This window comes from Juglans microcarpa x Juglans regia, chromosome 8S (genome assembly GCF_004785595.1).
Source record: "Juglans microcarpa x Juglans regia isolate MS1-56 chromosome 8S, Jm3101_v1.0, whole genome shotgun sequence".
In the NCBI taxonomy this organism is placed as follows: Eukaryota; Viridiplantae; Streptophyta; class Magnoliopsida; order Fagales; family Juglandaceae; genus Juglans; species Juglans microcarpa x Juglans regia.
In genome coordinates, this window is record NC_054609.1 from 19771957 (window position 1) to 19797810 (window position 25854).

Sequence of the window (25854 nt, forward strand, 5' to 3'; positions counted from 1 at the left end):
AAAATGTGAGATTTGTGTGTAGGTGGATCTGGTGAATTTTGTGATAGAAACTCACTTTTTAAATTAGAAAGCTGCAATTCATGAAAGATATTTCATAAATCTCACCACTTGTGGTTGTCAGACAATAAATTGGTCTTATAGATACTAGGCTTGGAATTTAACAGAAAATCCCTCTATAGATGCATTCATGCAGACACAAATGTGAATAGGGGGATTGGACACCATTGATTTTTTTGATAGGTAAACAAATTTTATTGATCAAAGAATTAGGCATAGCCTGATACAAATACATGAACAACTATATGCCCTAATTAAGAAGGTGTGAAAGAGACAAGAAAGTCATGCAGGTCCATGCCGTTGAAATCAACAACAATGGCCCAAGTACATAGAGTGCTGTAAAATAAAGCTATAAGTTCTTCTAGCGATCTCTCCTTGTCTTCAAACGTCCGCGCATTGCGCTCCTGCCACAAACACCACATGATGCATATAGGGATCTTCCAAACCGCTTTACTCTGCTGCATGCCTCCTATATTTGTCCAGCTGGCCAACACTGCCACCACAGTCTACAGCATAACCCAAGCTAGCTCTACTCTACCGAATACCTCATTCCACAAAACCCTTGCTGTCTTACAATGTAGTAGGAGATCGTCCACCGACTCGCCCCCTCCCCTACACATGCAACATCAATCTGCTATGATAACTCTCATTTTCCTCAAGTTATCGGTTGTGAGGATTTTGCCCAAAGATGCTGTCCACACAAAGAATGCAGCTTTGGGGGGCTCCTAATGTCTCCAAAGCCTTCTCCAAGGAAACTGAATGTTGGGCTCTTGAGTGAGAGCCTTATAAAAAGAGCAAACCGGAAATACACCTTTCCTTGTGGGTGACCACCACAACCCGTCTTCTAGTTGATTGCTCGGTTTTACGGAGTACAAAAGGCTGTGAAAGTCGGCAAAACTGCTCATCTCCCAATCTTGTGCTGCCCTACTAAAACTGATATTCCAATGGATCTGTCCACCCGATAACTCCATGACATCCGCCATTGAAACGTCTTTAGCACTAGCAATTTGGAATAGTGAAGGAAATAAATCTTGTAGGGCAATATCACCACACCATATATCTTTCCAGAATTTAATCTTGGAGCCCTCACCCAACTTGAGTCGAGTAAAGACCCCCCATCCTCTTCTAATGTGTTTCCATAACCCCACTCCATAGGCTCCTCAAACTTCTTTAGTACTCCATCCCCCCATAAACCTCCATATTTGTGCTTAATCACCACCTTCCACAGGGCTTCTGGTTCCTTATTATATCTCCACAGCCATTTTATGAGTAACGCCCAATTAAAAGTCTTCACATTTCTAATACTCAAACCATCGTTGGAGATAGGACGACATATCGTTTCCCACTTCACTAGATGGAATTTGAACTCCTCTCCAAAATCGCCCCACTAGAAGTCACGTTGGAGTTTCTCAATTCTACTTGCCACACTTGCAGGCATAGGGAAAAGTGATAAAAAATAAGTTGGTAGGTTAGAAAGTGTACTCTTGATCAAGGTAATCCTGCCACCTTTCGATAAGTACATTTTCTTCCATCTCGTTAGTCTTTTCTCTATCTTCTCAGTCATCCTCTCCCATAAAGAGGACGTCCTGGCAGCCACCCCCAACGGAAATCCCAGGTACGTCAAAGGAAGGGAGGCTATCTTACAGCCCAATGTGCTAGCCATCTGCCGTATATTAGGGACATCTCCAATTGGAACCATCTTTGATTTGTCTAGGTTCACTTTCAACCCGGATACTGCTTCAAAGCAAAGAAGCAAAGCCTTCAAAACTTGAACCTGATTTTGATTTCGCTGACAAAAAATAAGTGTGTCATCTGCAAACAACAAATGAGATATATTAATGATTCCACTATCCGGGGTTCCAATCGAAAATCCATCCACAAAGCCATTATTAACCAAGGTCAATGTCATCCTGCTTAACCCCTCCATTACAATGACAAACAGCAAAGGCGACAACGGGTCGCCTTGTCTTGGGCCTCGTGAGCTATGAAAGAAACTAGTTGGGCTACCATTTATCAACACAGAGAATTTCACCGTTGATATGCACCAACGGATCCACGACCGCCACCTCTCACCAAAATCACACCTCCCAAGAAGGTAGAGAAGAAGGTCCCAGTTAACGTGATTATACGCATTCTCCATGTCAAGTTTGCAAATGATCCCTACTGTGCTAGCCTTCATTCTATTGTCCAGACAATCATTAGCAATAAGAACCGTGTCTAGAATTTTCCTACCTTTAACAAAGGCATTTTGGGGTTTGATGATGATCTTCCCCACTACCTCACTTAGTTGATTCGCAAGCACTTTGGATATGATCTTGTATATCCCATTCACTAAGTTAATGGGTCGAAACTCCTTAACCTCATTAGCCCCCACCTTCTTTGGGATCAACGCAAGGAAAGTGGTATTTAAGCTTCTCTCAAATTCTCCAAACACGAAAAGCTCCTGAAACACCTTTATAAGATCTTCCTTTACGACATCCCAACATTCTTGGAAGAAGCCCATAGAGAACCCTTCAGGCCCTTATCTTCTTTCTAGCCTACTAGAATGTAATTAGGTGCCTCACTTAGTATATTTCCTGTGTACTTGGGCATCGCCTAATTTCATTCACATCAATAAAGATTATTACTTATAAAAAAAAAGAACCCTTCAGGCCCTGGTGCCTTGTCTTTGCCCATTTTCCTCACTACTTCGAAACCTCTTCCTCCTCCTCAAAAGCCATTTCCATCCGAGAGACATCACTCTGTCCAATGGTGTCAAACACAAGACCATCAAGGGAAGGCCGCCATCCCATTGGCTCAATTAGTAGTTGCTCATAGAATCCAACTATATGGTCGTGAATTACTTGTTCTTCCCTACATTCAACACCGTCAATTTTCAGCATCTCTATGTTATTATTTCTCCTGTGAGAGTTTGCAATATTATGAAAGAACTTTGTACTTCAATCTCCTTTCCTTAACCACAAAGTTCTTATTTTTTCTGCCAAGATGTCTCTTCTAATAAGATAATCCTCTCGGGCTCCACCCCCAACTATGTCTTCTGAGCTAATTCTCCCAGAGTAAGAGACCTAGCCTCTTGGAGCCCCTCTATTTCTTGGATCTCCCTTAACTTGCTTTTCTTATTCTCCCCCATGTCTTTGAAAGATTGTGTGTTCCACAGCTTCAAGTCTCTTTTTAAAGCTTTCAATTTCCCTGCAAGGACGAAACTAGGGGTACCCTGTATCTGGTATGAGGACCACCATTGCCTTACCCTTTCTACAAAACCTTCAAATTTCAGCCACGTGTTTTCAAATTTGAAATACCGTCAGCCTCTATGGAGACCACCACAATTAAGCATGATAGGCCAATAATCCGAACCAATACAAGGCATTCGCTTTTGCCAAACATCTGGGAAGTGACTTTCCCATCCTGGAGATATTAAGAAACGATCCAACCGAGACCATGTCTTATTATTAGCCCACGTGGCGGTACCCCTAGCTAGTGGCAAATCAACCAAGTTCAAGTTAGAGATGCATTCAGAGAACTCCTGCCCTCTTCTATCACCTGAAGACTCACTTGCAAATCTAGTGACATTAAAATCTCCCCCAACACACCATGGAAGTTCCCACCAGTTGTGTACATCGGCTACTTCTTCCCACAATAATGCTCTGTTGCTGTCTAAGTTTGGACCATAAACACCTGTAAAAACCCATGAAAAGTTATCGGACACACTTTTAAAAAGCATGCAACTGAGTAAATCCCTATGAAGTCTTCCATTTTCTCAACCACCTGTTTATCCCACATCACCACTACACCTCCTGACGCCCCATTAGAGGCCATATATACCCAATCCACATGAACACAACTCTGTAAACTTCTCACAATTTTCCTATTGATTAGCTTCAACTTAGTCTGTTGTAGACAAACAAAGTCTGTTGTAGACAAACAATGTCTGTCTTCCACTCACGAAGGAAGTTTCTTATCTGAAGACTTTATTGGCCTCGTTGAGCCTGCGAACATTCCACGACACTATTTTGGGTTTCATTGGAAGGAGACCAGCCCCTTCCCTTTCGACCTGCCCCTGCTGGAGCTACCCTCAGTATTCATCGACCACTTCAACCTTTTGAGCTCACGCTGGTTTTTGGAGCCAGCTTTACTTTGTTGTTGATGCCCCACTTCAATGGCTGTAAGCAAGGCCATAAACTATTCCTCAAAGCCTTCGCACTCCAATCCCACAAAATTTTGAATTTCCTTGACCTTATCAAAGACTCAGTCTGAAACCTCAAGATGAACAGGGAGCATAAAATTTAGGGGGATAGGTTCTCCCTCCCTGCTATCCATCTGTGTACCTCGGGTCTCTTCCACCATAGAAATTTCGTCCAAACATATTTGCTCACCCAAGGCCTGGGCAAGACTCTGGGAATGATCTTCATTAGAGGACACCAGTTCCTCACCATCAGAGTGAGCAAGATCATCAGAGCTCTCCCCGTCCTTCACATCTATCTTAGAGTCTTCGAGGAACTGTACTGGAAGGTTCGCTGGAGTCACCCCCCAACTTCTCGCACCTCATCAGCGTTGTCTGGCCCCCACATAGCAGAGAAAACCCACCCAAAAGTGTCAGAGAGCTCTTCGCGTCCCTCTCATCCCCCCTGCCATTGCCCACATTTCGTACAAGATGAGGGGCTCGACGCATGTATTTGTCAGAGAGCCAGACTACGCCTCCCCCACTCTGATCACGGTGGGCCAACTCTGGAATGAGAGCCTCCTTGTAGGACTGCACATACGACCTCGCCTCCTTCTTCTGCGGCCTCAATTGGGCTCCCCCGTGAGGGTCACCCCTGTTTCTACCTTCCTGCACACACTCTCCCAATGCCTCCCTCAGCCTCCTCCATCCTCTTCCCCCCTCCCCTTCAGGTGTGAAAATGAAGTTTCTTCTTCCACCCTCACAGTATTCTGCACCCACCACGTAACGTCCCCTGCTATTCGAACACCTTTGGCCTTTAAAGTTGCGATAACCTTCTCTAATGGTACTATAGAACTCCTTCTGCCCTCTCAAATAGACCTCTAGCGCCTTCTCAAGCCAAAGCACAGTGCTTGATTCCACCAAAATCTCATGATCCTTCTTCCACCCGCTCTCTATGATACGTAGCAAACCTCCTTCCTTCACTAGTAAAAATAATTTCGAGTCTATCACCAACTCTCTTGTGAAGCCCATCAGAACCAACTCAGCACTACACCAACAACAGTATCATCGTCGGTTTCAACGAGGGAAGTTTTCGCAAAATGTACGGAGAAAAAAACACCTCTAAATAATTACCATGAGTCTCAAGATCATTTGGGTGTAGGACATGCATATTTTGCATTACTGCTCACAGTATAATGTCCCTTGATTTCATTGCTTAAGAGTCGCACAAAAGAAGATGTATTTTTCTTAATTGTTTCCCTTTGGTCTACCAAATGCGAATAGGGGGACTGACATAGCATTGATTTCATTGCTTGAGAGTCACACAGAATACGATTTTATATTTAGGGCAGGCATCTTATACTTGAATTTTTGAGTCAAGAGTTCATACATATGTAGATAGATAATATAGCCTTCCATTGAACAGCCAGCAGGTTCTTCATCTACGGTGGATTGGGAAGAGATATACTTTGATTTCAGAAAGCAATGCTTCATCTATTCAAGGGAAACAAAGACCTTTTTCAAGCTTACTTACCCTACCAAGGAAACAATTGGACACTATCTTAAAAGTACTGGCCATGGCTCTGAAGCAAAAGTTGCTGCTGCTACTGAAAAATGGGGACGGAATGTGTAGGTTACCATTGAACTTTTCCGTTGTGTTTATATGTGTTGAATGTTTGTGGAGGTTTCCATTGACCTTTTCAGTTGTGTTTATATGTGTTGAATATTTGTGGCTGCCTGGTTTTGCTAATTCATAACTTTGAATGGAATTATACGGCTGTATAAATATATTTGCTTGATAGCTATGCTATCTCTTGTACTATCATAAAAAATAATCGATTTCTTTTGGGGATTTTTGGGAAGTGGTAATGGAGGTATCATCAAGATTGCGAATCTTTGTGGATGGCCGTGATTGATTCAAAATATGGGAGTGCTTGGGGGAATGGAGTTCTAATGAGGTAAGAGGTACTCATGGTGTGGGGGTGTGGAAAAGTATTAGGAGTGATTGGGATGATTTTGTAAAACAGTTTTTTTTGGTTGGTGATGAATCTAGACTTCGTTTTTGGCATGATCCATGGTGTGGTGGTAGGGTTCTTAGTATTATTTTTCCATCTCTTTTGTATCTCTCAATATCCAGATGCTTCGGTGGTTGAGATTTTGGATTCTTCTAGTGGTTCATCCTATTGGAATGTTATGGTGACTAGGGTGTCATGGTATGAAGTTTTTAATAGAAGGTGGATTTTTTTGCTTGTTGGAGAGGTTTAAGGGGTATTTTGCAAATTGCTGCTGTTTGGAATATGATCCCTTGATGCCTTGTGTGGTGTATTTGGGATGAGAGGAATGGTTGATGCTTTGAACATAAGGAATGCTTGGTGGATGAACTTAGACTTTTTTTTCCTTAATACCTTATTTCTATGGGCTTCGGCAATTGTGTTTAATGGAATTAGTGTCCATGATTCCTTATCTTTTTCTAGTTCCTGACTTGTAACTAGGTTCAGTTTTTGTATACTTCTTGTGTACTTGGCTTTGCCTTGCTACTTGTCTCAATAAAATTTCTTATTCATCGAAAAAAGAATTATTGGTTAAAAACCTATTTCTATTTTTCCTACTTTGCTGTTTCGAGATTCATAAATATATGCAACATGTTGGACTTATGAGCGCAGTTCCTTATGCAATATCTGTGTATGAAAGGGTGTAGATCTGCTGTCATTGTGTCCTTATTATTGATTAAGGGCTCGTTTGGATACAGAAACCATCTCGACTCATCTCATCTCATCATTACAATTTTTTCAAATTTCTACACAAAATATAATAAACAATTCAACTTTTTCAAATCTTAAAACAATAATAATATTAAAAAATAATATTCTAACAATATTATATTCAACTCATCTAAAACTATCTCATCTCACTATCCAAACAAGCCCTATGTGTGTTGGAAGCAAGTTTAATGGATTTTTATTTTTATTTTTTATACCATTTTCAAACTCTGTAGACCACAACAGTTCTTTCAAAATCGTTTTAATTTGACGGTCGAATCTGACCTGGAAAAAAATTAAAATTGGTCAGAATGTATCAAATACAGCTTATTTCCACTCTACTTATACAGTTATGTGCTTGCGCAAATTAGAGTCATTATGTCTGGGATTATATTAGTATTATCATTGTTCATAACACTAGGTTTGTTTGTCTTCCTCTGGTTTTGGGTTCTTTATGCTTTTTCCTAGTTATCATTTTGGCCTTGTATATTTAATTTCTTAGTTTTGAATATGAACTATTAAGATTCATCATCTGATACCTTCTGTGAAATGTGCTAATGAATGTCTTTGAATTGGACAAGAATTTATAGCCCTTTTTTTGTTCATTTATGTTATGCACACTTGCCTAATTTATGATAGATATTTTTTTCTTTATATATATATATATTTGTTTTGGTTGTCCAAAATTTTCAATAAAAATAGGAGCATATTAATTGTGTCTTGAGCACAGTAAATGCATTTATTGATAATTACGCGGGCGACGTGTTATATAGAAAAATTTTCAACATGTTACTTTTACTTGTTCTGCATGTGATTTACTTGGTAGCATCTCAGGGAGCATTATTGGATCAATTAAACTATAGTGCCTGTGTACCAGTTGAAACCATATATTTTTGTTTGCATCCCTGATTTTTAGATAAAATTTGTTTATCTGAAAATTGTTATGGTTTTTTCTTCTCATGTTGGGTCAATATTGAATGTTTTTGAAAGTTTATCTTTCTGAGACTGGTTTTGGCTATAGTGATTAAATTCTGAGGTTTAATTATTTCTTCATCATGTAGATTTGATTACCCGCAACCTACCTTCCAGAAATTAATGAAAGAGCACTGCATGGAACCCTTTTTTGTATTTCAGGTTGTCTCTAGTCCGTACTCTCTCTCTCTCTCTCATTTCCTGCTTTCTTTTTATCAATTTATGTTTGGTTCTTCACCCTTTTGATGCATATTTTGCCATCCCTGCATGTAGGTGTTCTGTGTGGGTCTATGGTGTTTGGATGAGTATTGGTATTATAGTTTGTTCACCCTATTTATGCTGTTTATGTTCGAGTCAACAATGGCAAAAAGTCGGCTAAAGACCTTGACTGAGCTAAGGCGTGTTAGAGTGGAGGGCCAGACCCTAATGGTGTATCGATGTGGGAAGTACGTTATCTTCATGTCCCTTAAGCTGGTTCTTTAACCTTTTAATTTTAAATTTCATTTTGAATACTTCATAGCTGTTTGTCTATTTATGTAAATATATATCTTTTAAAATATAGGTGGGTTAAACTATCTGGAACTGATTTATTGCCCGGGGATGTTGTCTCTACTGGGCGCTCTTCTGGTCCAAATGGAGAAGATAAATCTGTGCCAGCAGACATGCTTATAATAGCTGGCAGTGCTATTGTGAATGAAGCCATTCTCACAGGCGAGTCTACCCCACAATGGAAGGTGGTTCTCTTTTTCTGATAGTTCTCATTTCGCTTACTGATGGATCTGATATGGGGATTCTAGCATGAGTCATAACCAAGTCCTTTGCAACTCTTTAAAGTATATGTTTTGATTAGTAAATATACTTTAAATGTAAATATATGTTTTGATTAGTAAAGTATAAATATAACTCTTTAAATGTTGCCTAGTTTCAGCCTTTTTGAGTTCGGGCTATCATGTTGTGAAATAGACTGCTTTTATTGGTTATTTGGTGGTCAGCATAATTGTAAGACATGAATCTGTTCTTCAGACGACTCATAAGAGTGTTAGCAACTGACTTTTCTTCATAAAAATAGGAAGGGGAAAAGAAAATAATAGTAGATTATATTGGTGTTGATAATACAAACTGTCTGATATTACTTGTATACTTATAATAGACTTACAATTGAAATTGTACTTAAATTAGAGTTTCTTTTGTTAGGTATATCTCCTTGTTCTTTTATGTTGATGTTTCTAAGTTGTAATTCTGTATTGATGATTCTTTAGTCACTCTGGTCATTACAGCTAATAGATTCCTTTAGTATTTGCCCGAATCTTTACATTCTTTGAATATAGTTGGAATCATGAGAGGTATTTGGAGTGCCCCTAATGTTCTCACATTTCTCTTAAAAGATAAACTACGTTTGTACACATGTAATACCCCGGATTGAGTGTAGAAATGTGGTGAATGGGATCCACATTGCTTGGGAAGGAGAAGTTATTGCCCTTTATAATGAAATTCAAGGGTCTCTAATTGTAACCTTGACTATTCCTTTTGGAGTATGTGCCCAGATGTGGCTTTGGCCTTACTTGGGTCATTACAACATGTAAGGATATCCATCTTCATGTCCATCGAGTTTGTATAGGCTATAAACATATGAGGCTGGGGTATAGTTGCAGTTGCTTGATTTTGTGATCACATTTTCACAAATTTGTGAAAGATATTTTTTTCCAGGTTTCAATCATGGGAAGAGGAAGCGAAGAGAAGCTATCAATTAAGAGAGATAAAAACCATGTTTTATTTGGTGGGACTAAGATATTGCAGCATACTCCTGATAAGGTAGTTCATGTCAAAACATATTTCTTGAAAATGCTGCAATGAGCTCATGCATTTTAAACTTACGCTTCAAGTTTCTTACTGGATTTTAGACATTTCCTCTGAAGACTCCTGATGGTGGCTGTATAGCCATTGTTCTGAGAACTGGATTTGAAACAAGTCAGGGAAAACTGATGCGAACAATTTTATTTTCTACAGAGAGGGTAATTGATATGAAATTTTTAGTTGAACGTTGTTACATAATAGTTTAATTCCATTTTTTTGGGGTAACGCTTTTTCTTATTAAATATACACTGCAGGTTACTGCTAATAGCTGGGAAAGTGGGCTGTTCATTTTATTTCTAGTCATATTTGCAGTAATCGCTGCTGGTTATGTACTTAAAAAGGTGAATAAGTGGCGCCCTTAGGATTAGAGAATGCATTTTAAGCATTAATATTGTTGTTCCTTTGGGTAATAGTGAGAACATCATTGGTGCAGGGGCTAGAGGATCCCATGAGGAGCAAGTACAAGCTTATGTTGAGTTGTTCACTTATTATTACTTCTGTGATTCCTCCTGAGCTGCCAATGGAATTATCAATAGCTGTTAATACATCTCTGATTGCTTTGGCACGGTGTGGAATATTTTGTACAGAGCCTTTCCGAATTCCATTTGCTGGGAAGGTATAAAGATTTACTTTTTCTTCTGTTGGGATGAGGAATGTTCTTTAAATTGTTGATTTTGTTGATAATTCAAAACAATATATTTGATTATTTATTTAAAAAAAATTGTTGATAATTCTCCATTACATAGGCTATATTGCAGTTTTTTCGCTATCGGCAGTAGCTTTGGCATTCATATATTAACACCTGCTTGTTGGCCTTCTGCTTCATCTATGTTGTCTTACTTTTTTTCTCTCATCTTCATTTTATAGTTAAGTTTGGCCACATATGTAGCTTAATAGGAAACCTATGAATAGAAAGAACATTGATTCACTATTTTGTTAAATGTCTTTAATTGTTTCCCATCCTGCAGGTTGATATATGTTGTTTTGACAAAACTGGAACACTTACATCGGATGACATGGTATGTGCATATTGAGCTCAGGATTTGATGGCCATTGGATTGTATATGTTTTTTTTTTTTTATTTTAATTTTTTTTTATCGATTTTCTAGTCATTTTTCGAAATTCTCTTTGGCTCTTTCCAGGAGTTCTGTGGAGTTGGTGGGCTAACAGGAAGTGTGGATTGTGAATATGATGTGTCTAAAGTACCTGAGCGCACAGTGGAAATTTTGGCTTCTTGTCATGCCCTTGTTTTTGTTGACAACAAATTGGTATGCAAATGTCACTATTTGGATGAGCATTATTAAACACCGTTATTTGATTATGATTCAAGGTATTCTATTGTGCTTGATGGTGTATAAAATTCGGTTGTTGAAGCTTTTGTTATGGTATCTACCAAGTTTATATGGGTAAAGAATTCTACATCTCAGAGTATGAGACTTTCTACTTGTATTTGCATACTAGAAGGCCTTTATTATCTACAAAACCTAGAAATATGAACTAGGCAAAATGATTTTTTAGGGATTTGATGTGAGGGAAGTATCATGTGCCTGTGAGGAATACCAACTAGCGATCAATTTTCTGTAGTCATATTTGAAGACGACCATTGAATGCCCAGCCTAGAAATTGTAAATTTTTCTAATCCTTGGTTGGCTTCAGTAATAAGTTCCTTAGTCTTGGTGGTATGCTTCTTCCAAATCTAAGATTTGAACCCTTGGGTGCAAACAATTTCTTGGTGCCATCAAACTGGGGGAATTTCCCCTTGAATTACTCAATGTGCATTTGTAGAGAACTCCTTGCCAAGGGCTTGTGTAGCCTTGGGATTAGTCGGTAATTTGTTCTGGACGCTCGGTGCCAATAGAATAAAAAACGAAATTGTAATCTTTTCTTTAGTAGTTCATAATTTTGTGGCCCAAAAGAGATAGGTGCATTTACATCTATTTTGGCACTAGAAAGTGTGTTCCGTTGAAAATTAGATGTCTTCTCCTCTTGTATTGATTACTTTTGAGTCCATCTGTGTTGCAAAGTTTAATTCTTTTGGGGCAACTTTGTGGAATAGGTCCCTTGAATGAAATGGTTATTTAGTGGAATGGTTCCATACTTTGGTTGTGTTTTACGATGAGTAATAGCTTAAAAATGAGGAATAGTTGTTCTTCTAAAAAAATGAGAGGAATTGTTGTTCTTGATGGCCATCGTGAGTTGCTTTGCCCCCCCAAAAAGCCACGGGCCTTGGAAATCTTGTTCCAAGGGTGGCTTTGTCAAATTGGATTGAATCCCCCCTTTGTGAGGATTTCCTTTCATTATTTAGGCACAAGTGTGCGTGATACAAGGCTAGAATCAAGGCAAATTTATAGCAATCAAATCTGTCTACAAAAGTAAACTAGTACTATTTACATAATTTGTCTAAGTAAGGAACATGATCTGTCTAAGTAAGGAAGTATATATATATATATATTTTATATATATAGATTAGGAAAGCTAAATAAGGAAGGTCCTGCTGTCATCTCCCCCTCAAATTGATGCTGGTCAGTCAAGAAGTATCAATTTGCCCACAAGAAACTGATGACGTTGTTGTGTCATGGCCTTTGTAAACACATCAACGATATGGAGGTCAGTAGAAACATGAGGAAGAGAAATGCATGGAGAGGAGTAGGATCGGACTGAACACAACCAAGCTCAGCATGAAGACCATGAAGCCATAGAATCTCAGAACAAGCAGTGGACATTGCATGGTATTTGGATTCGGTAGAAGATTTGGAAAGACGATCCTGTTTCTTACTCTTCCAAGATATCAAAGAGTCACCAAGAAACATGCACCAACCCGTAATAGATTGTTGCGTTTCAGGACATCCTGCCCAATCAGCATCACTGTAAGCCACAAGGCGAAGAGAAATCCCAGTAGGGAAGAACAGGTCACAGCTAGTAGATCCTTGAAGATATCGAATAATACGATGAACAATAGCTAAATGTAGATGACGTGGAGCTTGCATGAACTAACCTGCTGGACAGCAAATGAAATATCAGGTCGAGTAATAGTCAAATAGTTCAGGCTACCCACTAACTATCGATACATAGTAGGGTCGGAAAGGAGATCACCCTCCTCCCAACGATACTTCGTGTTTATTTCCAGAGGAGTGTCCACATAAGAAGTATCTTGAAGGCTAGCCAAAGTAATCAAATCCTGAGTGTATTTATGCTAATTCAAAAAAATTCTGGATGGATCAGTATGAACTTCCAAACCCAAGAAGTACGTAAGAGGACCAAGATCCTTTGTATGAAATGAGGCTTGAAGATGCTGTTGCAGTCGAGTGATCAAGGCGGAATCTGTCCTAGTAATAACAATATCATCAACATAAACCAAAAGAAGAATAATGCTAGTAGATGTCTAGCAGATAAATAGAGAAGAGTCATATTGACTCTGCTTAAAAGAAAACTGAAGCAAGGTGGATCGGAATTTATCAAACCATACTCAGGGAGCTTGTTTCAACCCATATAACGAGCGTCTCAACTTACAGACATCCAAGGAAGAAGAGGATGACAAACTAGGTGGAATGGTCATGTATATCTCTTCTTTGAGATCACCATGAAGAAAGACATTTTTGACATCTATTTGATGAAGAGGCCAACCTTGGGATGCAGCAATAGAAATGATAGTTCTCACCGTAGTCATCTTGGCAACCGGAGCAAAAGTCTCCTCATAGTCTACCCTATACTCTTGCCTATTGCCAAGTGCAACCAACCGTGTCTTATATCGATCTAGAGTCCCGTCAGAATGTAGCTTGATAGAATAAACCCATTTGCAACCAATGGCTTTAACCTTAGCAGGACAAGGGACAACATTCCATGTATGATTATCCTGAAGAGCCCGGAGCTCTTCGGCCATCGCCTCACGCCAATAGTCATGTTTAGCTGCCTAGGAATAACCTGATGGAATGGGAATGGAAGACAAAGTAACATGAAGAGAGGTATGCGAGAAACCATACCGATCTGGTGGACGAGACACTCTGGTCGAACGTCGAGGAACTATGGGGTTGTCTAGATCACCTGTAGAAATACAGTCTGAGCAGGCTCAGATGGCGAATCAGGCTCAATAAGGGGCAAAGTGCGTCGTTCATATACAAGTCCAGGTTTGAATCGGTCAGGAGGAGTCAAGTCATCAAAATGCGGCAAAACATGTATCTTAGACAAAGACTCAATATGAGAAGAAAGGAACGACTGATTTTCAAAGAAGACAACATGACGGGAAATGCGAAATCTGTTAGTGCATGGATCATAGCAAACATAGCCATTGTGTGAAACACTATAACCCATAAAAGCGCACTTAACAGATTGAGCAGATAATTTATGGCGTTCACGGGATGGCAAATGAACAAAACAAACACAATCAAAAGTATGCATATTAAGATAACGAGGATGCTGATGATAAAGACGAAAGCAAGGAGTTTCGAAATTCAAGACACTGGATGACAATCTATTAATTAAATAAACTGCTGTAGATAATGCTTCAACCCAAAATTTAGGTGGAACAGATGAGTGGAGCAATACAGTACGAATAACATTCAACAAATGTCTATTTTTACGTTCAGCGACACCATTTTGCTGAGGTGTATAAGGGACAAGACCACCGAGAAACAATGCCTTTTTGTTGGAAAAAATCATGAAACTCATGAGACATATATTCACTACCGGAATCAGACCTTAGAATTTTGATTCTGGAAGAAAATTGAGTCTCTACATAGGTGATGAATTGTTGGAAAACAGAAAAGACCTCAGATTTAGAATGAAGAAAATAAATCCAAGTATACTTGGTATAATCATCAATGAAAGTAACAAAATATTTATAATTCGCATGTGAGATAATAGGAGAAATTCCCCACACATCACTATGAATCAAATCGAAACAACTTTCAGCATGACTACCATGAGAGGGAAAAGAAAGAGACTTACTTTTACCTAATTTGCTTGTGGAGCAATCAAAAGAGAGATGAGAAGAAAATTGATCTTTATTGCCCAACTAACCAGAGTTTATTAAATGAGATAAAACAACAGAGTTAGCATGACCCAACCATTTGTGCCATACTTCACCCTTATTGTTTACAGTATTGCAAGAAAATGAAAGAACAACATGAATGGAAAAATGGAGAGAAAATAAACGTCCAAGTTTAGGCCCCTTCGCGAGTATCTTCCCCAACACCTGATCCTGCACAAGACAACCATCACGAGAAAAACGAATATCACAGTTGTTCTCAACCAACTGACCTACTGATATAAGGCTAGTGGAAAGCTCAGGAGATACAAAAACATTTCTACCGTTAGCAATCTGAATGTGCGACGAGCCATTATAAGTCCAAACATTGCCAAGTGTATCTGAAGAACTAGTCATGTGATTAGACGCACCCGAATCAACAAGCCACGATAAGGATGGAAGTGAATCGTTACCTTGCAGCCCTAAGACTGAAAATGCTGAAATAATCATCTGTTACACCATCTCAGGAGTAAGAGCAGATGAATCACCAACAATAGCAGAGTTAGTGGAAGTAGATGGACTCATAGTGACTTGATAAGCATTAGCCTGACAATTTTGGGGACGTATAGGACATTCTTTGATAATATGCCCCGGCTTCTTACTGTAATTGCAAGATTTCCTCGCACAGTGAGCAGCAATATGACCGTATTCCTTGCAACTGAAACATTGTACTTTCCTCATGTCGTGTCCCTTGCCTTTCCCATGAGCCGCATAAGCCATTGCATTTGGCAACATTTTGTCTTGCTAATAAGTGGCTTGTGTGGCAAGACGCTGCTCCTCACAAAGTAACTCTCCAAAACAAACGTCCTAAGAAGGCAATGGAGCACGGTTCATCAAGTTGGAGCGAGTGGCCTCAAATTCAAGTCTTAACTTCATTAAAAACTGATCTCACTTGCTTTGTTCATGAACTTCCTGCACAACAGAGAGAGATTCTTTCGGTTCCTTGGCATAAATCATGTCAGTAAATTCTCCCTAGAGATTATTAAACCCAGAAAAATAATCTTGAATGGAGGGATCGCCCTGAGTGTAACTGGCGATCTCGTACTCCAACTGAAAACGTCGGGCAGAATTGTCCTAATTATACACTTTCCTTAAGTATTCTCTCATAGTTTTAGCAGTCTTATATGGCCTCAGATTAAGAATAATAAAAGGATCAACAGAGCCTAAAATCCATGTCATCACCCTAGCATCTTTGATTTTCCATTGAGCCAATTTAGAAAGCTCAGTAGGAGCGGGATCACTACCATCAATATGACCCCATAATTCTTTCCCCAAAACAAATAAGCGAAATTGAAATTCCAAGGCAGAATAATTCTTACCTTTGAATTTCACAGCAAAAGAGTCTGAAGACGTGATGCTCATAAAAGGAAAAAAAAAAAGACAAGAAGAATACCTCACGTATCTACAGAGTACTTGAAATTGAAAATACTGAGAACAAAAAAAACAAAGAGTACTGCTGCGAACCAAAAGAACAAAATCGTTGGGAACCAAAAAAAACTCACAGAAACTGCCAAGAAGCCCACAGAAACTTTCGAGAACCAAATCCACCACAGAAACTTTCGAGTCCTTCACAGAACCTGCCGAAAGCTCCTCCACAGAAACTTCCGAAAACTAAATCCACCAAAAAAACTTCCGAAAACTAAATCCACCAAAAAAACTTCCAAGTCCTTCATAGAACCTTCCGAAAGCTATAAATCCTCCCTTCCGGGAACCACAACCACAACCACAATCACTAACAGTGCCGAGGACCAAAAAAGGCCAAGAAATAGCGCAGCCCAGCAACAACGAAGGCAACAATTCTCACAGACAGTGCCGACAATGGCAGCACTAGTGTCCACCAACAAAAAAAATTCCCACGAGGAAGAACCATAAATATTTCTAAGGTTTGGCTCTGAAACCATGTCAAATTGGATTGAATCCTCCCGATTACTGATAAAAAAAAAAATTGGATTGAATCCTCCCTTTGTGAGGATTTCCTTTCATTATATAGGCACAAGTGTGCGGGATACAAAGCTAGGGCACCACAAACTAGGACTATTTACATAATCTGTCTACAAAAGGAAACTAGGACTATTTACATAATTTCTCTAAGGAACATGATTTGTCTAAGTAAGGAAGTATATATATACAGATTAGGAAAGCTAAATAAGGAAGGTCTTGTTGTCAGGCTTGACCACCCCCATGTCCAAAAGGATTGGGCCAGGGCACCACAAACGGCCACGGGGGTGCTGGCCACCATTTTTGTTTTTACTTCTATGTTTAAAAAAATAGATTGAGTGGTTTTATGGTGAAAAAATTGGGGCTGGGGTACTATTGGAATTTTAATCTAATTGCAATCAAGATATCATGTGTTGTCACCAAACAAAACAATATATGAATGTCTATTCTCATTCCTTCCTATCTCCTCTACGTACCAAGCCATTGTTGGGATCAAGAGGCCTTGTGTAATCGGGCTTTATTTCTTAGCATCGGTATCGAGGCACCTTGAAATTTTGCTATATGCTCCCTTCTTAAAGGTCATTTGAAGAGTGAGGTTCCTCAAAATTGTAAAAGTATGTCACCACTTTAGGATTGAATAGAATTACATGTAAAAAAATTGCTTGAAAGTAGAAACGGTGATGAAGAACCAAGGTTGAATGCTTATACTATGGCTTTCTTTCAAGCTTGCTGGGGTGTGATTCGAGAAGTCATTGTGAGGGCATTCTAGGGTTTTCATACCTATGGTAAATTTGAGAAAAGCCTTTATGCTGCATTAGCTCATGAATGGGGTGTACAAAATAATTGCTAAATTCCTTGCTAATCGGTTTAGCAAGTATGTTAATAAGATTATTTCGAAGCCACAAAATGTGTTTGCCAAAGGTAGAACAATCTTAGACTGTGCTTATTGCTAATGAATGCCTTGACTGTAGGCTTAGCTCACGGGAGCCAAGGCTGCATTGTAAATGAGATATTTATGAACCGTATTATGATGTTTCTTGGGAGTTTCTTTATTTGCTAAGGAGACGTGGCTTTGGAGAGAAATGACGATTTTTGTAGCAGATTGTATCTTTTTGGTGCCGTCTATATATTCATTAATGGCACTTTGTTGGCTTTTTTATCAACTCTTATGGTCTGAGATGTGGTGATCCGTCGTATTCATTATTTTTTGTCATTGTTGTGGAGGCTCTTGGAAAAGTGTTACCAAATATTGTTTATGGAGGTTTTATCCCTAGCTTTTCTGAGGAGGCCTGTAATTTTGGTGTGCTTAACATTTCCTATCTTTTGTTTGCTTATGGTACCTTGATATTTTGTGCATTGAACTTGGGCCACCTCTACTTTTAGAGTCCTTTACGCTTGGGGACAATTTTTGGGTTGAAGGTTTATTTTGGATAAGTCAGAGCTGGTTTTAGTGGGTAATGCTTTTAGCTTGGATAGTCTGGCCAGCTTATTGGGGCGCAAAGAAACCTCTTTGCTTTTGAAATATCTTGGCCTCCCTTTGGGACTCTCTTTCAAGGACAAGTCTATTTGCGTTGGTGTGACTGAGAAGATTGAACATTGATAGGTTGGTTTTAAGAGGATATATTTGTCTAAAGGAAGTAGGATCATCTTGATCAAGAGTAACATTTTTAATTTTCCTACATATCTTACTCTTAAGAGAAATACATTCCCTGTCTTTGTTTCCTCTTCCTACTAGCATGGCCAATTGAACAAAAAAACTACAACAGTAGTCTAGGTGACAAGTTCAAATTTCAATTAGTTGGGCCAGGTTGTGCTCTCCAATTTCTCAGTAATGCTTGGGAGTTTAAAAACTTAGTTTTGTTTAATCATGCCCTTCTATGGAAGTGGCTTTGGCGTTACTAACACGAGAGAGACTCCTTGTGCAGAGCTATGGTGGATTGTAAATTTGGTTATAGAAGAGGTGGGTAGTGTTCTTGTGAGGTACATAGACTGCATGGGGTGGGATGACTCAGTCTCAAATGTGCTTCCAAGTGTAAAAGTGTCAAGTTGTATCAAGGATAAGTCCAGGATCGTATTCAACAGGGACAAATGATTTTCAAAGTACTTGTGAAGGCTTATTGTAAAATATGGTGATGTAAAATGATATGTAAAACTCTTTTTGAATTTTTATAGTGATGAAAAAACAATTTATTTACAATGAAGAATTTGTTGCCATTGAAATGTATGATGGAATTTTATAGTCTCGGATTTAGAAATTTTTGGTAAGACAGTTTAAACTATGAAAGTATAAACTCAAGCAATAAAAAATGTATCCTATAACAAACTCTTGTTTGTGGAAGGAAAGAGTAAGATTCCACTATCTTGAAAATAAGGTTACAGGCCCCTCTTTATATAGATGATAATGCTCATCTATTTTAGGGATATTTACAGCTAATCTAGAAAGGAAATCAGAACTACCTCAAACTGAAAGCTATAAAACAGGAAACTTATATCTACAGATTTGGTAACAGACTACCAAATCTCCTAAAATCATGGGATAAGAAAAACTGATCTGTTAGCTGTAGATCTCCTAGATATTAGCCCCTAATATTGCTAACAGATCCTTAAACATAAATCTCTCTATAATTCTACACTCCCCCTCAAGCTGGGCGGTAAATATTAATTAACCCCAGCTTGGAACTCAGATCATCAAACACCTTTCTCGATAGAGCCTTGGTAAGGATGTCTGCTGTCTGAAGACATGTAGGCACGTACAACATCTTGATTATTCCTTCCTCTATCTTCTCCTTTATAAAATGTCGATCAATTTCCACATGTTTTGTTCTATCATGATGAACTGGATTTTTGGCAATGCTGATTGCTGATTGATTATCACAGAACATTTTCATAGGTTCTTCATCTGAAATTTTTAATTCCTTTAGCACCCTTTTTAACCAAATTCCCTCACAAATACCGTGTGCCATTGCCCGGAATTCAGCTTCTGCACTGCTTCTTGACACCACTGACTGCTTCTTACTTCTCCAAGTGACCAAATTTCCCCACACAAAAGTGCAATATCCTGAAGTTGATCTTCGGTCTTGTACTGATCCTGCCCAATCTGCATCGCTGAACACTTCAATATCTCTTCTTTGGTTCTTCTCAAAAAATAATCCTCTACCTGGTGTTAGTTTCAGGTATCTCAGGATTCTATACACAGCTTCCATGTGTTCTTCATTTGGATTGTTCATGAACTGACTTACCATGCTAACAGCAAATCCAATGTCTGGTCGTGTGTGAGATAGGTATATTAGTTTACCTACTAATCTTTGGTATCTTCCTTTGTCCACGGGTGCACAATTTTCCTTAGCTCCTAGTTTGATAGTTGGATCCATAGGAGTATCTACCGGCTTACACCCGAGCATTCCAGTCTCTTTTAAGAGATCTAGGACATATTTTCTCTGTGAGACAGAGATTCCCTTTCTTGACCTTGCAATCTCCATACCTAGGAAATATTTAAGATTCCCAAGGTCCTTGATTTCAAATTCTGCAGCTAGTAAACTTTTGATGGTGCAGATTTCCTCTTCATAGTCTCCTGTTAGGATTATGTCATCCACATACACTATGAGGACAGCAAGTTTTCCTGCAGAAGAGTGTTTAACAAATAGTGTATGGTCCGTCTGACATTGAGAGTAGCCATGCTTCTTCACTACCTTTGTGAATCTTTCAAACCAAGCTCTTGGAGATTGCTTGAGCCCATATAGAGATCTCCTAAGTTTACAAACCTTGTTGCATGTAGTTTGTGTCTCAAATCCAGGAGGAATTTCCATGTACACTTCTTCAGTTAGGTCCCCATTTAGAAAGGCATTCTTGACATCTAGTTGGTGGAGAGGCCAGTCAAGGTTTGCAGCCAAGGATAATAAAACCCGAACTGTGTTTAACTTGGCTACAGGAGCAAATGTCTCCTCATAATCGATTCCATATGATTGGGTGAATCCCTTTGCAACCAGCCGTGCCTTGAACCGATTAACACTCCCATCTTCATTATATTTTACTGTGAAGATCCATTTGCAGCCTACTGGGCGTTTCCCGGTTGGTAAGTCAGAGATTTCCCAAGTTCCATTTTTCTCTAGTGCATGAATTTCTTCATACACTGCTGATTTCCATTCTGGTGAGCCGAGAGCTTCTTGTATATTATTAGGAACTTGGATGTTGTCGAGGTTGGCAACAAAAGCTTTGAACTTCTGTGACAATCCTTCATATGACACAAATGTGTATATCGGATGTTTTGTGCATGATCTTACCCCTTTTCTCACAGCAATAGGAAGGCCACTGTCATCATTAGTTTCAGGATTAGTGTTACCTGGTGGATCTTCACTTGGTCTAGGACTTGAGTCAGACTCTTGGGTTTGCTCAAGAGATGCTTGTTGTTCCATCTCCTTTTGGTTCTTTCTCCTCCTTGAGTAGGTAATCAATTCATCACTCTTTGTTGATTGAATAGTGTCCAGATTTTGAGGTGTGTCCAGATTTTGAGGTGGATTGTTGGCTTGATCTTGAGTAGGAGGTTCTAGGAAGTAAGAAGACTCAAGGGAGAGATTTTGAGGAGGAAGTGATTCATGATTTAGTGATGGGCAAGTTTGGTCAGAATTATGAGAGACATGAGGTGATTCTTCAATATCCCAAAGCTGATATTCTAGGATAAAATTAGTCCCCCCTGAATATCAGATTTGGGGAAATAAGGTTGTTGCTCAAAGAAGGTGACATCCATGGAGTGATAGAATTGTTTAGTGACCGGTGAGTAGCATTTATATCCTTTTTGAGTTGGAGAGTACCCAAGGAAAATACATTTATGAGCTCTAGGATCAAGTTTGTCCCGGTGTTGTTGATGGACATGGACAAAAGCTGAACACCCGAAAACTTTGAATGGGATGGTGGAGATGAGACGAGTAGTGGGAAAGGACTGAAGGAGAATTTGACAGGGAGTCTGGAAGTTAAGAATCCGAGATGGCATCCTATTTATGAGGTATGCAGCAGTAAGGATGGCTTCACCCCAGAAATATTTTGGTACATGGGTAGAGAACATAAGAGACCGAGCCACATCAAGAAGATGCCGGTTTTTTCTTTCGGCAATACCATTTTGCTGAGGAGTGTTAACACAGGAACTTTGGTGAACAATACCATGACTCATGAGATAATCATTAAGGCTGGAATTGAAATACTCTTTGGCATTGTCAGTTTTCAGAATTTGAATTTTTGCTTGGAATTGTGTTTGGATCATGGTATTGAAGGTTTTGAAGATCTGGTTTGCCTCAGATTTTTCTTTCATGAGGAAAACCCATGTGAGTCTAGTGTGATCATCAATAAATGAAATGAACCAGCGAGAACCAGTAACATTTTTTATCCTAGAAGGGCCCCATATATCACTATGAATCATGGAAAAAGGTTGAGATGCTTTGTAGGATCTGTTAGGATAAGAATTGCGAATATGTTTAGAGAATTGACAGATCTCACATTGAAATTCATTTGGATTTTTACTATGGAATAATGAAGGAAACAACTTCTCAAGATACAAGAAATTTGGATGACCTAACCTATAGTGCCATAACATAATTGCACTATCATTATTAGACTGACTCACAGACAAAGAAACAGGACTACTGGACACTGAACAATCTGATTGATGAATTGCTCCTTGAGGAGGATCATTAACCTCTAGAAGATAGAGCCCCGAACACATCTTAGCACTGCCAATCGTCTTCCCCGAGGCCAAGACCTGAAATACACACAGATTTGAGCCAAATTTAGTAACACAGTTGAGATCTCGAGTGAGTTTACTAACGGACAGTAAATTGCAATTTAATTTTGGTACAAGTAGAACGGAATCAAGAGTGATGTTCTCTGAAATTTGAACCGAGCCTGTACCAGCCTCCTTTGAGAGTGAACCATCAGCTATTCGCACAGTTAAATTTTTATAGCATGGGGTGTAAGTTGAAAACAGCTTCTCATCTCCAGTCATATGATCAGAAGCTCCTGAGTCTATAATCCATGGACTGAGTCTCTCCTTGTTAGCATTTAGAGCACTTAAAAAATTACCTTTTTGTGCCAGGGATCCGGTACCAACTACAGTGGGAGCTGGTGCAGGCAAGGATTGGCTGAACATTTTCTGCAAGATCTCTATCTGTTCCTTGCTGAAGGGAGTTGGTTCGGGTGGAGGTTGTTCATCCATGGAAGCAAGGTTGCCTCGTCCTTCTTTGTCATTGGCAAACCGGGAAGGCCTCCAATCTGCTGGTTTGCCATGAATCTTCCAGCAGTTGTCCTTGGTGTGACCAGGACGTCGACAATGATCACACCATGGTCGCCCTTTCTTTGGTCTGTGATTGTTGTTGTTGTTGGATGGATTCCCTCTCACCACAAGTGCTGAACTCTCAGGATTTGTCACAGAATCTTGAGATCCCATCATGATCTTCTTTCGACTTTCCTCTCTCCGAACTTCTGAAAAAGCTTCTCGGATATTTGGTAGTGGTTTGGATCCTAAAATTCTTCCTCGTACTTCATCAAGGTTCTTATTTAATCCAATAAAAAATTTGTATATTCTTTTCCGTTCAATTATTTGTCTATACCTGATTCCATCATTCGGACAGCTCCAATTGTGCTCCTCGAATAAGTCTAGCTGCTGCCAATACCGATTGAGAGTGTTGAAGTATTGAGTCACTGTTAATTCTCCTTGGCGGAAGTCATGAAGAACACATTCCACCTCGAATAATTCCGATGTATTCTCATTGTTAGAATATATTTCCCTGGCAGCATCCCAAATCTCCTTTGCTGTTCCATAGAGAAGAAAGTTTTCTCCAATGTCATTTGTCATAGAATTAATGAGCCATGACATGACCATATTATTCTCGGCATTCCAGACTTTGAACTTTTCATCCGTCTTGTTTGGTTTGGCAGCATCTCTGGTGAGATAATCATCTTTGCCCTTTCCGCATATGAACATCATTACGGAATGGGACCATTGGAGATAGTTGTTCCCATTCAGTTTGTGTCCTGTAATGGGCATGAGGTTACAATCATTGTTGGAAGCCATGGCTTCCTGATTGGAGGTGATTTGGGAAACGGTAGCTCTTGAATCACGTTTCCCGTATTTGGTCATATGAGGGAATTAGGGTTCAGAGATTGCTCTGATTCCATCTTGTTTATGGAAGGAAAGAGTAAGATTCCACTATCTTGAAAATAAGGTTACAGGCCCCTCTTTATATAGATGATAATGCTCATCTATTTTAGGGATATTTACAGCTAATCTAGAAAGGAAATCAGAACTACCTCAAACTGAAAGCTATAAAACAGGAAACTTATATCTACAGATTTGGTAACAGACTACCAAATCTCCTAAAATCATGGGATAAGAAAAACTGATCTGTTAGCTGTAGATCTCCTAGATATTAGCCCCTAATATTGCTAACAGATCCTTAAACATAAATCTCTCTATAATTCTACACAAACTGTAATTATAACCTCACTAAGTTTCAACCATAATTTTAATTGGAGAATTTTGAAATCACAGAATTAGTAGAAACAATTTGATAGACACCTGGGTTACGGTTTTAAGATTTCCCTTGACTTCACTCTTCACAAGGATTCCTAGGTACCATCCATCGATTATTAATCCATTCAAGGCATTAATAAAAAGCAATTTGAAAATCATAAACTCAGAGGTCATGTACCAAGACTCTGTAAAAATACATCACTAGACATCAACCAAATTTTGCTTTAACACTTAGCTGAGAGACACCTCGATTGATTCAAGGTTCTGATGTGCCTAGTGTCTACAACAGAACAAGAGCAATAGCGAGAGGATCTTACAGAAACCCAATTTTCAGAATCTGATTCCCGATGCCTCAACAAGTCGCAAGACTTGTGTATCTCATCACATTAGTGAACGACTTGTGTATCTCATCACATTGGCTTCACTCCTGCAATGGGCCACAACTCATATAAGTTGCAATTAACACTAGTCAGCCCATTAGTTGATAGAAGTAATAATCAGACCATGTACACGTGAGTTAAGTGCTTCTGATAGGAGAAAATGAAGTTTATATCTACTTAAGGTGTAAATGGTCATTTCACACGCTAGGAAGATCTAATGTACATTGCTTGATTAATACTCTTATTTTACAAATAAAGTTCACTCAACCCACTATATTAAGAGTATTAAAACAACATAATTATCCATTTATCATGGGATCATGGAAAAATATCAGAAGAGGATGAGAGGCTTTTTCTAGTCATACAAACTTGTGGTGGGTGATGGTTCTAGGTCTAGATTTTGACATAATGTGTGGTGTGGTGACAGGGCCCTCAAAGAAGCTTTCCCATAGGTGTATAGCATTGCTCATGTGCATGAGGCGTCAGTGGCCCATCTTTTGGAGTTCTCTGGTGGCCCCCTCTGGAATTTTAGTTTTTTCATGCTAGGTCATGATTGGGAGGTTGATGCCTTTGTGGAGATCTTTAATCTCTTTTACTCTATTTGATTAAGTCTTGGAGGTGCAGATAAGATTCTTTGGGCCTCTTCCGTGAAAGAGAAGTTCACCATTATGTCAGGTCCTTATACTGCAAGAGGTAACCCATTTGGCAGACTAAGTTTTCTGTGAGAACAGCTTTTTTTGCTTAGATAGCTTCATTGGGGAAGATCCTCACCATGATAACCTAAGGAAATGCCGTATCTTTTTTAAATATTATGTTCCATTAGACATCTTCTAAAGATTATAACAGGCTGAGTTTTTATGATTTTTGTGCTCTTCTATATCTAGTTAGGTGTTCATCTTATATATTTCATGCGTACTTGGGTATGTCTTTTGTGTATATTGATAAAATTGTCAGTTACTTGTCAAATAATTTCTTTGTTCTATATTGTTGTTCGTGTAGCCATAATATTCCATGAATCCCTGTAGGTAGGTGATCCTTTGGAGAAGGCCGCACTTAAGGGAATCGATTGGAGTTACAAATCGGATGAGAAGGCCATGCCAAAAAAGTAACGTCTTAACATTATTATTTCTTATCTTTTTTGTAGTTGATATTTTAATTGTAATCCTTCAATCTGAATCTTTAATCTGTGTTTG

At 39.0% G+C, this 25854-nt stretch overlaps 1 protein-coding gene and 1 long non-coding RNA gene across 4 annotated transcripts in view; one reads left to right on the forward strand and one right to left on the reverse strand.

Annotated features, from left to right (window-relative positions):
• The window catches only part of LOC121243844 (probable manganese-transporting ATPase PDR2), a 49059-nt gene that overhangs the window by 2017 nt on the left and 21188 nt on the right, over window positions 1–25854 (forward strand). For all 3 annotated transcript variants that reach the window (XM_041141911.1, XM_041141912.1, XM_041141913.1), the window contains 11 exons: window positions 5643–5845; window positions 8037–8109; window positions 8221–8393; window positions 8510–8681; window positions 9655–9759; window positions 9849–9959; window positions 10056–10142; window positions 10235–10417; window positions 10770–10820; window positions 10944–11069; window positions 25687–25766. In XM_041141911.1, the coding sequence (XP_040997845.1) occupies window positions 5643–5845; window positions 8037–8109; window positions 8221–8393; window positions 8510–8681; window positions 9655–9759; window positions 9849–9959; window positions 10056–10142; window positions 10235–10417; window positions 10770–10820; window positions 10944–11069; window positions 25687–25766 (1364 nt within the window). The remainder of the gene's footprint in view (window positions 1–5642; window positions 5846–8036; window positions 8110–8220; window positions 8394–8509; window positions 8682–9654; window positions 9760–9848; window positions 9960–10055; window positions 10143–10234; window positions 10418–10769; window positions 10821–10943; window positions 11070–25686; window positions 25767–25854) is intronic.
• Window positions 12459–14911, reverse strand: LOC121243847. Its single transcript, XR_005936305.1, has 4 exons — window positions 14865–14911; window positions 14746–14812; window positions 13535–13842; window positions 12459–12910 (listed from the first exon to the last, which is right to left on the reverse strand). It is a non-coding gene; the product is annotated as an uncharacterized LOC121243847 (long non-coding RNA).